At 40.0% G+C, this 13,849-nt stretch overlaps 1 protein-coding gene across 12 annotated transcripts in view; it reads right to left on the minus strand.

The window, feature by feature from the left end:
- The window catches only part of CDH18 (cadherin 18), a 902,365-nt gene that overhangs the window by 47,274 nt on the left and 841,242 nt on the right, over positions 1-13,849 (minus strand). For all 12 annotated transcript variants that reach the window (XM_077353383.1, XM_077353381.1, XM_077353388.1 and 9 more), the window contains one exon: positions 12,147-12,283. In XM_077353383.1, the coding sequence (XP_077209498.1) occupies positions 12,147-12,283 (137 nt within the window). The remainder of the gene's footprint in view (positions 1-12,146; positions 12,284-13,849) is intronic.

Here is a 13,849-nt window from a genome sequence, read left to right on the forward strand (position 1 = left end):
AAAGGAGGTTGAGAGGGGACATGATAGCCCTCTTTAAGTATTTGAAAGGTTGTCACTTGGAGGAGGGCAGGATGCTGTTTCTGTTGGCTGCAGAGGAGAGGACACGCAGTAATGGGTTTAAACTTCAAGTACAACGATATAGGCTAGATATCAGGAAAAAGTTTTTCACAGTCAGAGTAGTTCAGCAGTGGAATAGGCTGCCTAAGGAGGTGGTGAGCTCCCCCTCACTGGCAGTCTTCAAGCAAAGGTTGGATACACACTTTTCTTGGATGCTTTAGGATGATTAGGGCTAATCCTGCATTGAGCAGGGGGTTGGAGTAGATGGCCTGTATGGCCCCTTCCAACTCTATGATTCTATGATTCTAGATCACCTATTAAAAACTTAACAACAGCTATTATAGCTTTTTGGAAAAGGAAAAGGGAGATGGCAGGAGCAGCCAAAACCAAAAAAATAAAAGTGTTGAAAGACAAAGAAGGTGGAGGGAATTGAGGTGGCAACAGAGGAATAAGATTCAGAGGAGGAGAGAGTAATAGGGGTGTCACAATTGATTAGACTACTAGAAAAACAAAGTAAGAATATAAAGACCTCAACGGAAAATTTGCTAAAACAGCAATCTAAAGAAATACAAACCTGTAAACAAGAGCTAACTGAGAAGATTGAAGGACTGAAAGTGGTAGTTGAAGATAATACAAAGAGATTAGAGAAACAAGAGAAAGAGATTGAAAGTCTACAAACTTGGAAGAAATCGGTAGAGGGAAAGTTGGAGATATTAGAAGTGGAGAACAGATCTGGAAATCTGAGATTTAGAGGAATTAAAGAATCTTTTGGGAGGCAAGATTTAAGATCAGAACTTACAAAAGAACTACAAGAATATTTACCAGGGGAGGAAATCTCCCTAGAGAAGATCTACAGAATTAATTACAAGGGATAAAAATGGAAGGATCAGCCAAGGGATATACTTGACAAACAAGAAATACAAACATTTTAGGATCTCCCAGCTGAAACGCTACGTAAGAGAGCTGAATTCCACTTCTTAAGACAAATCTTACTAAGGAAGAACATAAGGTATTTCTGGAGAATTCCATGTGCTCTAGAGGTGATACTGCCATCGGGTAGGAAACCCATAGAAACGGTTCAAAAAGCACAAGAGCTGGCCAATACCCTCACTTTGGACAAAGATCAAGAACAAGCACAACAATGTTTAACAAAATAGAAGTGTAAGCAACAGTGAGATCTTTTGGATATAGTAGATCATCATATTATATAAAATTTATCATAGAATATGGAAATGCTGAAAATTATTTCAGTTAACGTTAATGGTTTGAACATATTAAGCAAAAGACAGAAAATCTTTAACCAGCTCAAAAGACTAAAATCAGATATTATATGCTTACAAGAGACGCATATGAATATTAAACATCAACATTTACTGAAATTGAAAAAACTAGGACAAGAATTCATAGCCTCAGCAAAAGTAAAGAAAATAGGAGTTGTAACATACTTAGTAAACCCAAACCTGAAGGCAGAAATTTTTTGCCAAGATATAGAGGGTCGTTTCATATCGCTAAAGATTATCTTACCAGATGGTCAAAAGTTACTCCTTGCTAACTTATACGCTCCAAACTACAAAAAAGATAAGTTCTATGAAGATTTCTTTTCACAACATTCAGAGATGGTAGAGAATAATCTGCTGATTATTGGAGATTTCAATGCAATTTCAGACTTAAATCTAGACAAATCTAAGTAGAAAACTGGCTCAAAATTTCCCAAAGCAGCTTTGAGGAATTTCGTACAATTTGGATTAACAAGTTCATGGAGAGCAAGACATCCAAAGAAATGGGAATATACTTTTTTTTCTCATAGACACTCCACATACTCCAGAAGAGACCAATGCTGGTGTTCGGCACATTTATTGCCAAAAATATCCGGAATAGAAAAACTAGCTAATATGTTTGCTGATCATAACCCTATCTGGATGGAGTATATATACAAAAGAACAGGGAGAAGGAGATGGAAAATGAACAACTTTATTTTGGAAGACTCCAAAATTAGGGAAAAATGTGAAGCAGACCTGCAGGAATTTTTTCATTTGAACATTACTCCAGAAATGTCAATGGCAACTGTGTGGGATACAAGTAAGGCCTTTATGAGAGGCATTCTATCTTATGCGAATACAAAAAGGATAAGGAAAAAAAGGAAGAACTGGAGAGAATCCTAAAAACGCTTAAGAAACTAGAACAAGAAGAAACACAAAGAAAATTGACAGGCAGATAAGATTACTTAGGCTACAAAGAGATCACATTGAAATAGAAGACATGAGAAAAAACTGGAGTATCTGAAGCAAAAAGAATTTGAGTGGGGAGACAAGCCAGGCAGATGGCTGGCGCAGAAACTAAGAGTGAAATCACAAAAACAAAGCATAAACAAACTAAAAACCAAAGGAAAAGAGTATATGAATGAACTAGAAATACAACAATGTCTCACCAAAGTCTTTCAGCAGTTGTATCGACAATAAGAAAATCTAACAGATAACACTGTGTTTTTTAAAGATATACCAATAAAACAGTTTACAGACTATCATAAAGGAATTTTAAACCAGAAGATAACAACTCATGAAATACATGAAGCAATAAAGTCAACTAAAGTTTAAAAAGCGCCAGGGCCAGATGATCTAACATCGATCTATTACAAAAAAATTGTACATGTGGTTACTCCAATACTGCTCCTATTATTAAATGAAGTAATTGAGGAAGGAAACAAAAAGTTACCAGACTCATGGAACCAAGCTAGCATTTCTTTAATTTTTAAGGAAGGGGGAGATCACCTTTCTCCTCACTCATATAGGCCCATATCGCTGTTAAATAATGATTATAAAATCTTTACAAAAATATAGCAGAAAGATTTTAAAAATGTATTGGAGAAGTGGTGAATACAGATCCAACGGGCTTTATGCCCAGAAGATTAATGAGGCATAATATAAAATTTGTCTTAAGTGCAATGGATTTTGCCAAACAGCAAAAACTCCAGACAGCATTTCTTTTTCTTGATGCCGAAAAAGCATTCGACAATGTCCTCTGGAATTTCCTAATGGAAACGCTGCAAAGTTTGGACTGCGGAGACATTTTTTTGAAGTTGGTGGCCAAAATCTATTCCCAGCAAGAGGCAAGAATCCTAGTAAATGGTATGCTGACAGAAGATATCATTAAAATCAAAAGAGAGACAAGACCAGGGCTGCCCGCTATCACCACTACTCTTCAATCTAATTCTGGAAATGCTGACAACAAAAATACATGCATCAGATGATATAAAGGGGCTTAAAGTAGGAAATGAAGAGTTTAGAATAAAATGCTACGCAGATGATGTGGTATGTGTTGTAACTGATCCTATGACTTCGATTCCAACATTGTTTGAACTATTAAATTTATTTGGCAGACATGCGGGATACAAGATCAACAAGTCCAAGACTAAAATATTTCTACAAGGAATAACAGATGATGAAAAAGACCTCATTAAACAAAGATCTGGATGTGAAATTAATCCAAAACTGATAAAATATCTGGGGATATATCTAGATAAAGATTTGACTGGTTTGATGTAAAATAACTATGAGAGAACATGGAAAAAGGTCCAAAGATGAAGGTTTCGTGGTTGGTTCGCATGGCAATAGTAAAAATGAACACACTACCAAAGATCAACTTCCTATTCCAAGTTTTGCCTATAGCGTTGGGTGACAAACAGTTAAATAAATGGCAATCAGAGCTACATAATTTTATCTGGGTGTATAAAAAACATAGAGTAGCAGCTAAAATACTACAAGATGCCAAGAAAAGAGGAGGTTTAGCCCTGCCAAATTTAAAACTATATTCACATGCAGGCATGTTGACGATGCTTTCTCATTGGATGATTGATCCAACAAACAAATATCTAGCGCTGGATAGAGAAAACTTTGGGACTAGACTTCATGAAATCTTATGGCCATCAATAAATCCAAAGACCAGACAAAAGATACAGAAAAATCCGTGGAACCATGGGGCTGTTAAAATATGGCAAAAAAATAAAGAAAGACTGTCTCCCACCCCCTCCAAGCTAAAATCTCCAGTAGAGGTGTATATGACTTTTTCTCAGCAAGCTAGGATCACATGTCTTAAATATCAAGACATTATATCAAAAACAAAGAAAATGAAAGATCTGCAAACATTAACCCAAGAAGGATTTTCAATAAAATGGTTAGAATATAATCAATCAAAATCCAGGTTTAAAAGAGAATTTAAAACACAGGATAGTATAAAGATGGGACTCACAGAATTTGAGGAAATTATCCTGCAACAAAAATCGCATTTGCAAGGCCACATATACAAGATATTGTTAAAATATGAGACCGAAACAGAAGTGGTCAAAACTTGCGCAATTAAGTGGATAAGGAATTTTTAAAAAGTGATTACAGTGGAAGAATGGGAAAACATATGGGAAAACATGAATAAGCTAACAAAAAGTCAAATCATAAAAGAGAACTGGTTTAAGATGTTTTACCGGTGGCAAAAGAAAGCAGTAATAAATGCTGGAAATGAAAAAGTAAAGTAGGATCATTTTTTTCATTTATGGTAGAGCTGTCCTGGCATAAACAGGTTTTGGGAAAAAATTCATCAAGAACTGGAGAAGATGTTAGGCATAAACTTCAGCATGAATGAGGAATATTTCTTACTGAGCTTTATTCCGGACAATGTTCAGCCACAAATGAAACCTGTATTTTTTCATGCAGCGACAGCGGCAAGAATGGTAATAGCTAAAAAATGGAAACTAAAAGTAATTCCTATAATAGACATGTGGCTAGATAAATTAACTGAATTGGCGAAAATGGCCAGACTAACAACTTTAATAAATTTCTGAGAAGAGAAGAGATTTATAGAACAGTGGAAATGGTTCCTGGACTATCAATCAAATAGATAAGGAAAGATGAAGAGGCAAATAAGAGTATATAGAAGTCAGTTCAAATACTAGGAGCAGTTTAATCATTAGGACTAGAGTGCTGGATTAATATAAGTAAGCAATCCAAGAGAAAAGAAAAAATATATGTTAGGAATCAAAGATTAAGAGTTTAGGAAGATATATCTCAGTTAATGTAATAATTAAATAATAATAATAAGAGAATCATAGATGTATTCACAGAAGAGTGGTAACAGGGTGTTAAAGAATAGAAGATGTGTCAATATGTGGAGTAATTTATGTTATTAATAATAGGAATATGTGTTTTACAAAATTTAAACAGATATATATTACATGGTTATATTGTTGTAATATTATAAAATATAAAATGTTATGGTGTATTCACATGTTGACATTTACAATGATAACAATAAATATTATTTTAAACAAAAGAAAAAAAAGAGAAGTGGGCTAAACTGAACAAAATGAAGTTTAATAGGGACAAATGTAAAGTTCTGCATTTAGGTAGGAAAAACCAAATACACCAATATAAGATGGGGGAGACTTGTCTTGGCAGCAGCATGTGTGAAAAGGATCTAGGAGTCTTAGTAGACCATACATTGAACATGAGTCAGCAGTGTGACTCATTGGCTAAAAAGGCAAATGGGATTTTGGGCTGTATCAAATGGAGTATCATGTCCAGATCACTGGAGGTGATGGTACCGCTTTACTCTGCTCTGGTTCATCCTCCCTTGGAGCACTGTGTCCAGTTTTGAGCACCACAGTTGGATGTAGACAAGTTGGAGTGTGTCCAGAGGAGGGCAACAAAGATGGTGAGTGGTTTGGAGACCAAGACGTATGAAGAAAGGTTGGGGGAGCTTGGTCTGTTTAGCCTGGAGAGGAGATGACTGAGAGGGGATCTGATAACCATTTCAGGTATTTAAAAGGGTGCCATATAGAGGATGGAGCAGAATTGTCCTCTCTTGCCCCAGAGGGACAGATCAGAATGAATGGGATTAAATTAATTCAAAAGATATTCCATCTAAACATCTGGAAGAAGTTCCTGACAGTTAGAGCAGTTTCTTAGTGAAACAGGCTTCCTCAGGAGGTGGTGGGTTCTCCATCTTTGGAAATTTTTAAAAAGAGACTAGATATCTATCTGACGGAGAGGCTGATTCTGTGAAGGCAAAGGGGTGACAGGTTACAGTAGATGAGCGATTGCGATGTGAGTGTCCTGCATAGTGCAGGGGGTTGGGCTAGATGACCCATGAGATCCCTTCCAACTGTATTATTCTATGATTCTATAATTCTATGAAAATTGCATGGTTGGCTGACTTGCACAGCATGCAGAATTAAGTGTCATCTTCAGCCTGGAGAGCAGACCTCCCTCTTTGGAACAGCAGTATTGTTTGTATATATAAAAACTACTCTTATCACAAATTATTTGTCCTCTTCTGGGTGTTTGAGCAAAGATTGGTAGGTCCTGATTCTAAAGCAGAGGCAACATGCTAACACCATCCTTGCATTTGAAAAGTTCATATGTCAGGAGGCAGTAAAATTCTGGTGTGAGTGTACCTTCAAATAACGATCTGCTGTAAAGCTACATGTTTGAACTGTCTGTTAACTTAATCATGTCACAGCTCAGCACTGAATTTCTTTGTGCTGGAACACACAAAATAATTCATTATGTATTGATCTAAGAGCTTCATTTCTCTACATGCATGGGTCAACATTGTTCAGATGTATTTTTGATGCTTTCAAAACAACCCCATTCTTTCATTTGTGCACTATAACATAAACATCAATAAAAGCTTCAGTGGAGAGTCAGGCTCTTTCTGCTGTTGCAAGGTGATGATCACAGAAAAGTTGCTTGTTCAATAGAAAGTGCACAAAAGGACATACCTAGGTCCATTCCGCACAGCATTAATGTTGCTGAAGTCTTACCATTGTGTAATGCTATTTATTCTTCATTATTCATGATGTCGTACACAATCTGCAACACTCCTGCAACGCTCCCCATTAAAAATCCACAAAATCCACAAAAGTGGACTCCCCCTTAAAAAACTGCTAGACTCTTGAGAACAACCTGCAACGCATCTGAAAAAGACATGTGCGTTCTCAATATAGTGGTAGCAAGAATGTCCCTCCCGAGCTTCCGGCATCGCGATCGCCATTTCCCCTCCCTTAAACCAGCAAAAGCAACGAATAAGCAATGCTTCTTCAGCTGAAATCCCTCCAAAAACAATTGTCTGTAAAGTTTCCGATGACACTACAGCCCCCTGTTCGACACTGCCCGTAATTTCGGCCAGAAATTGCACCCGGGGGGGGATTTTTTTCTTTAACTTTAAGAGCATGTAACGATTAAGCACCAGCTCCAACGCCAGCGAAAAAGGTGTTTCTGATACATAGAATGAACAAATATGTGTTGCTTCAGGTGTTTGGGGGTTTAAAAAAAACAGTTTTTAAAGGGAAGCATGAACACAACAGTTCATTGGCTGTTAGGTTTGATTGATGGCCAGGGGTGTGAGGAAGCACGGAAAAATATTGCCTCCTTTGTTGCGATTAAAGCGAGACCAGAAACTTGTGTGTTACCAGAACAGCACTAGTGGGAGAGCCTTTTTTCCAAGAAAAACGGCTGTGTGCATTACCGAGACCTACCAGTATTAATCGCAGTGCTTTTTGATTGAGCTCAGAATTAGCTACACTGGCGATTGTGCGGAATTGCCCCTACAATCACCACAATGTTCACAGGATCGTGCAAGTGTATTAATCAAAAAAGCTGACACTTTGGAATGTATTAAGGTCTCCCCACCCCAAAAGTCCCAGCCCATTTTCTAAAGACCCATCCCATGGCAACGTTTGGCCTCTAACCTTCCTGGGTTTCAAGCAACAGGCCATTTTGATACCATGACAGATGCCTATGGCATACAAACAAGTACAAAGACCCAGGAGGAAAAAAAAACTTTTCTGTGCAGTCCTAAACAGAGCCCACTCCCTTCTAAGCGTGTTGACTCTGGTTGACTCAGAAGGGTCTCAAGCTGTTTAGGACTGACTGCAGATGTCTCTTAATCATTGCAAGTTGGGTCAAGCAAACTGTACCCATGAATGAAAAGAGATGATGAAAACTGGTAGGTCTCTTCTGAACCACCAATCACATTTCTTGTTAACTACTGTTGGATTTGCACTTTAATACAGAGATGCCACTGGCAAAGGCTGCATTCGTGCTTCTCATGGCTATTTCATGAAGACAGAAAATGGATATTTATAGTTCTTCCTACTCTTGGGATTAAGTTAATACTTTGAACTAAATACATTTTCTTACTCAACTACAATGTTATGGTTCACCATTATGAACACAACCTTTGAGACCTGGCTATGACCATTTATGCACTGGAGATTTTATGCCAGGCTACAGGCTGGAGTTTTAGTCATGGCAGGTTGCCCCACCTCTTCCTGTACCCACATGAGGGAGCATTTGGCCCAGTGCACCTCATCTGCCCCCGATCTGTGCTCCTGCATGGGAGCTGGGACAGTGAAGTTCCCAGTGCATAAACGGTCTATGTAATGCACCTTCCTTTAAAGCTGTATTGTTTCTCCTTCCCAATAGGCTACAATTTAGTCCTAATCATAAACTGGTACACCCCAAGAGACATTTAAAAGCCTTCAAGAGGCTTATGTAGGAAGTTGTGTGTCTGTTAAGCCAAAAGAGGGGGTGGAACTTTTTGCGTGTGGCTGTTCTGCCGAAATAAAACTATGCATCAGCAAACTTAAATGTTTTATCCCTAAGCACTCTTTATTTGTTGCATGATGTAGTCCAGAACAGCTACACTCTTCTAAGCGAACTGAAGTCAAGAGGCTGAGGAAAATTTAACCTTGTTTAGGATTGTTTAGGTATATAAATGATAAGAGGTGAGTGTTTCTCTACTCTAAGAAGTTGCAAAACTGCCTACAGTTGCCTTCCTTTCCTCTCCCCACAGCAGGCACCTTGTGAGGTGGAAGGGGCTGAGAGAGTTCAGACGTAGGTAAGTGGGTAGATAAAGAGATTGATCAATAGAGTGCTTGCCCGGGGGGGGAGGATGGTGGGACGATCCAGCCAAAGTTAAGGATTTTTCAGTTCTGCCAGAGAAATTTTGTTGTTGTTATGTGCGAAGTCGTGTCCGACCCATCGCGACCCCATGGACAATGATCCTCCAGGCCTTCCTGTCCTCTACCATTCCCTGGAGTCCATTTAAGTTTGCACCTACTGCTTCAGTGACTCCATCCAGCCACCTCATTCTCTGTCGTCCCCTTCTTCTTTTGCCCTCGATCGCTCCCAGCATTAGGCTCTTCTCCAGGGAGTCCTTCCTTCTCATGAGGTGGCCAAAATATTTGAGTTTCATCTTCAGGATCTGGCCTTCTAAAGAGCAGTCAGGGCTGATCTCCTCTAGGACTGACCGGTTTGTTCGCCTTGCAGTCCAAGGGACTCGCAAGAGTCTTCTCCAGCACCAGAGTTCAAAAGCCTCAATTCTTTGACGCTCGGCCTTCCTTATGGTCCAACTTTCGCAGCCATACATTGCAACTGGGAAGACCATAGCCTTGACTAAACGCACTTTTGTTGGCAGGGTGATGTCTCTGCTTTTTAGGATGCTGTCTAGATTTGCCATAGCTTTCCTCCCCAGGAGCAAGCGTCTTTTAATTTCTTTGCTGCAGTCCCCATCTGCAGTGATCTTGGAGCCCAGGAAAATAAAATCTGTCACTATCTCCATTTCTTCCCCTTCTATTTGCCAGGAAATTTAGGGGTGTACTTATTCCTCCCTCCCCTGAAATCAACTGTTTAGCTATCTTTGGATGGATCTTGGTCTCTGTCATAACCCCCCCTCAAAAAAAAAAACAAAAAAAAACTTCCTGTTTTTGATCCTATACTGATGCAACACAAGTGGAAGAGGCTCCTAAGGATCTGTGAGGCCAAGATTTTCTATCCATGGCAACTTTGGTGATAAAGTCATCCCTGCTTCCTCCCAATGTCATCTTTATCATGCTTGTTTCAAGCCCAGGAGGTGTTTCGAGAAGTCTACAGCTACTTAATGCTTCCATTCCTTCCTCAGTCCGTTTCATGGAACTGCCAACCGAATGAAGGTAATATTTATGAATGGGAAAACTTAGAGGAGAGGGAGAAACACACACCGATGCTGAATTACAGATGGAGCAAAGTGGGTCTCAGACAGTTTATTTCCCATGTCTGTATCTTACTTATTCTCATTGCTAAGTGGCCTTATCAAATTTTAAAGAAGCTTTTGACATTTAATTTCATAGATTATTAGCAGAAGCTTCCAGAAATAGAAGATGGGACTTGATCTTTAGTTTAGCAAATGTGTTTTCAAATGTCATCTTCCTTGTCACAAAGGCAAGTTCTGGAGCTGCTGCAATGGGAGGGTTAAGGATGGATGAAACCAAATGTCCATGGTTCAAATTTCACCTCAGTTAAAATTTCATCTCACATCAAATTTCACTTACAAGGCACTGTTTCCAGGCCTCAGCTGCAATAATGCTCTAATAATATGGACTTACCTCACAAGGTTTGTGAGTACAAAGCGTTGTACAAATGCCGATTCCACTTTCAAGTACCAGTGGCATTTTGACACAGTGTGGTGGGACCAGTTACAAAACGGCTGCTGCAGCAAGCAGAGCCAACCACTAAGCATCAGGTAGGGGGCCAAGCAAAACTTAACTGTAGCTCCTCAACATTTCAGGTTGAAGCTCTGTTTATCAAAATGTTTTTCAAAATTCCTTTAAAATATTTTCTTGTGTACATACACAGTAAGAAACGGAAGCTCCTTGTATTTTCCATCATAGCCCACCCATTTCCCCTTAGCAAGTTGTCCCCTAAGAAAATGGCAGAGGTAAACATGGCTGTCAGAGTCCATCACTTCTCAATTATAACTCTTCCAACTGAATGAATGTTGGCATAATCTGGGAGTTTATGTTGTAAAAAAAAATAGCAGAGTTAATATATAATGATGAGACCAGACAAGGCAGTTTTAAAGTGTATAAAAAGACACTTTTACTAGCTAAAAGGACAGGGGACACTGGAACGTAAAACTCAGCTCATCCAGCTCTACCCCTTAGCTGTTTCAGGGTGAAGGTTCAAGATGGATCTTCTCTCTGCCTGAAGCAGAGCTCTTCTTAAAATAAAGGCAGGAAGCAGAATTCTTCTCTTCCTGTTAAAGTTGCGGACCTGCTAAACAAGCATGGCTCCTAAACACATTTGCATATCTATAAACATAAACAGTGCCTGTCCCCACTAGCAACAAGTGTAAACAAATAGTTAACCCTGTAACTGACAGGCTGTGGCTGGCTCTTGCTAAGAGACAAAGTCTAGCAATGAAGGGCCAGAATGCAAGAACCACAACATCTCAACAGAACACAACACAGGCTGTAATCCTCAGAAAACCTTCCTGGGGGTAAAATGACAATGAGTCCCATGGGATTGACTTCCAAGTAGGCCTGCTTCCAGAAGAGACACACTTTTCAGGTGTCTGCAACTCTTTATCCAGAGGGGTGTTAAAAAAACAAAATAAAACAAAAAACAGGAAAAGCGGATTCTTTTTTTTTATTTTAACATCCATCCATCCACCCAGATAAATAATTTTGGAGAATTCAAAAGCTCGCACAGTATTCTGTGGCTTTTTGTTTGCTCTTGAATCAATATGGCTAACTTTTTTCCTTCAAAGTATTTTTGCTAGGTTTCTTGGAAGACGAGGCCCATGAGTTTATATGATACACTGTGGCCACACAAAGCAGTAGTCTTCTTCTTTTATGAGTAATAGCAATAGTAATAGTAATAATAATAATAATAATATAGTGACCCCTGACCTGGATAGCCCAGTCTAGCCTGACCTTGTGGGATAATGTCAGCCCTGCTGAGTATTTGGATGGGAGACCACCCAGGACACCCACAGTTGCAACGCAATGGGAAGCCATGCCTTTTGCATTACTGAATTTTGTCTTGGGGAAGAGGAGAAGGAGGAGGCTGATTTTCTTTCCAGAAGCAGCCAAACACCTGCCTTCTTCTTTCATACATACCGTTAACCTCAGAGACAGATATGCTCAAAAAAAAAACTTTTAAAAAACCAGTATTGAAGAAATGGCTCTAATCATCAAACAGAGAAATAAAAGGGTTGATCCCTCCCCAGAGATCATTGCCTGTGAGAACAAATGGACTCTTAATCCTGTGACTGCCTACCTATTTCAGAAGCAGAGATGGTGATATTGTACCAAGAGGTTTCTTCCCTATCAAAACCCTTGGCCGTCTTTAGGGTTCCAGTGTTGGCTTCGATGGTGAAGTATGTATCTTCTTCTGTATGATGATCAATCAAATATCTAAAGAAGGAAATAAAAAGTTAAAAAATTAGGTATGCTTTACATTGAACAATGAGCGCAATTAATTGGCCAGCAAAATCTAACTGTGGAAGGGCAGTGAGCTTAACATCAGAGCACATCTGCTGCCTATAGAAGGTCTCCTCTGGTTTACCTGATACTTAAACAACTAAAAGATCAGAACTTCATGTTCAAGCTCTGGTATCTCTAGTTAAAGATTTCAAGTAGCAGAACTCAAAAGAATCCCCACGACCAAAAGAGAGGGAGTAATTACTGGATTAGATGCACTAATGGACAGTAAGACAACGACATATGAATATGTCTGTTAAGCAAACCAATTCACTAATCTGGTCCTTGACAAAGGCTACTGATGTTTTCATTAACACATTGAAGTTTTCATGCATACATATTGGGTGTTTAAACTTATTAATTTATTTATTCATTTATTTATTTAGATTTCTATACCGCCCATTTGAGCCTCTTGTGGCGCAGAGTGGTAAGGCAGCCGTCTGAAAGCTTTGCCCATTGAGGCTTGGAGTTCGATCCCAGCAGCCGGCTCAAGGTTGACTCAGCCTTCCATCCTTCCGAGGTCGGTAAAATGAGTACCCAGCTTGCTGGGGGGTAAACGGTAATGACTGGGGAAGGCACTGGCAAACCACCCCGTATTGAGTCTGCCATGAAAACGCTAGAGGGCGTCACCCCAAGGGTCAGACATGACTCGGTGCTTGCACAGGGGATACCTTTACCTTTACCTTACCGCCCATTTCTTTGCAGCTCTGGGCGGTTTACACAGAATACTATATAACTTACATTGAACATTATACAGACTATAACATCAAAACAACTTTCAATAAAGCATCAAAAGATTACAAAACCCCATTTATAATATAAATAACAATTAACAGTAACATTGGGAGAGTCATGGGCGGGTGTCTGGGGGGACCAGCAGGTGTTCTGAGTCGGTCGGCCTCAAGTGAATGCCTGGTGGAAGAGCTCCCTCTTGCAGGCCCTGCAGAACTGTGGAAGTTCAGGCAGGGCCCTGATCTCCTCAGGGAGCTCCTTCCACCAGGTGGGGGCCAGAACCAAGGAGGCTCTGGCCCTTGTTGAGGTCCGACGCGCTTTTCTGGGGCCAGGGATCTGCAGCCAGTTGGCATTGGCGGAGTGTAAGACTCTTTTGGGGGTATGGGCATGGAGGTGGTCTCTCAAATACACTGGGCCCAAACTGTGTATGGCCTTAAAGGTGATTACCAGAACCTTAAGCTTAATCTGGAATTCAACTGGGAGCCAGCCAAGTTGTTGGAGTCCCGGCCGGATGTGGGATCTCCATGATGTTTTAGTGAGAATCCTGGCCACAGCATTCTGCACCAGTTGTAGTTTCCGGATCAAGGATGAGGGTAGGCCTGCGTAGAGCGAGTTGCAGAAGTCCAGCCTAGAGGTGACCTTTGCATGGATCACTGTGGCTAGGTGCTCTGGGTACAGGTAGGGCGCTAGTAGCTTGGCTTGCCGAAGGTGTTAGAATGCCAGCCGCGCTACCTTTGTGACCTGGGCTTCCATTATAAGGCAAGCATC

This window comes from Paroedura picta, chromosome 9, assembly GCF_049243985.1.
Source record: "Paroedura picta isolate Pp20150507F chromosome 9, Ppicta_v3.0, whole genome shotgun sequence".
In the NCBI taxonomy this organism is placed as follows: domain Eukaryota; kingdom Metazoa; phylum Chordata; class Lepidosauria; order Squamata; family Gekkonidae; genus Paroedura; species Paroedura picta.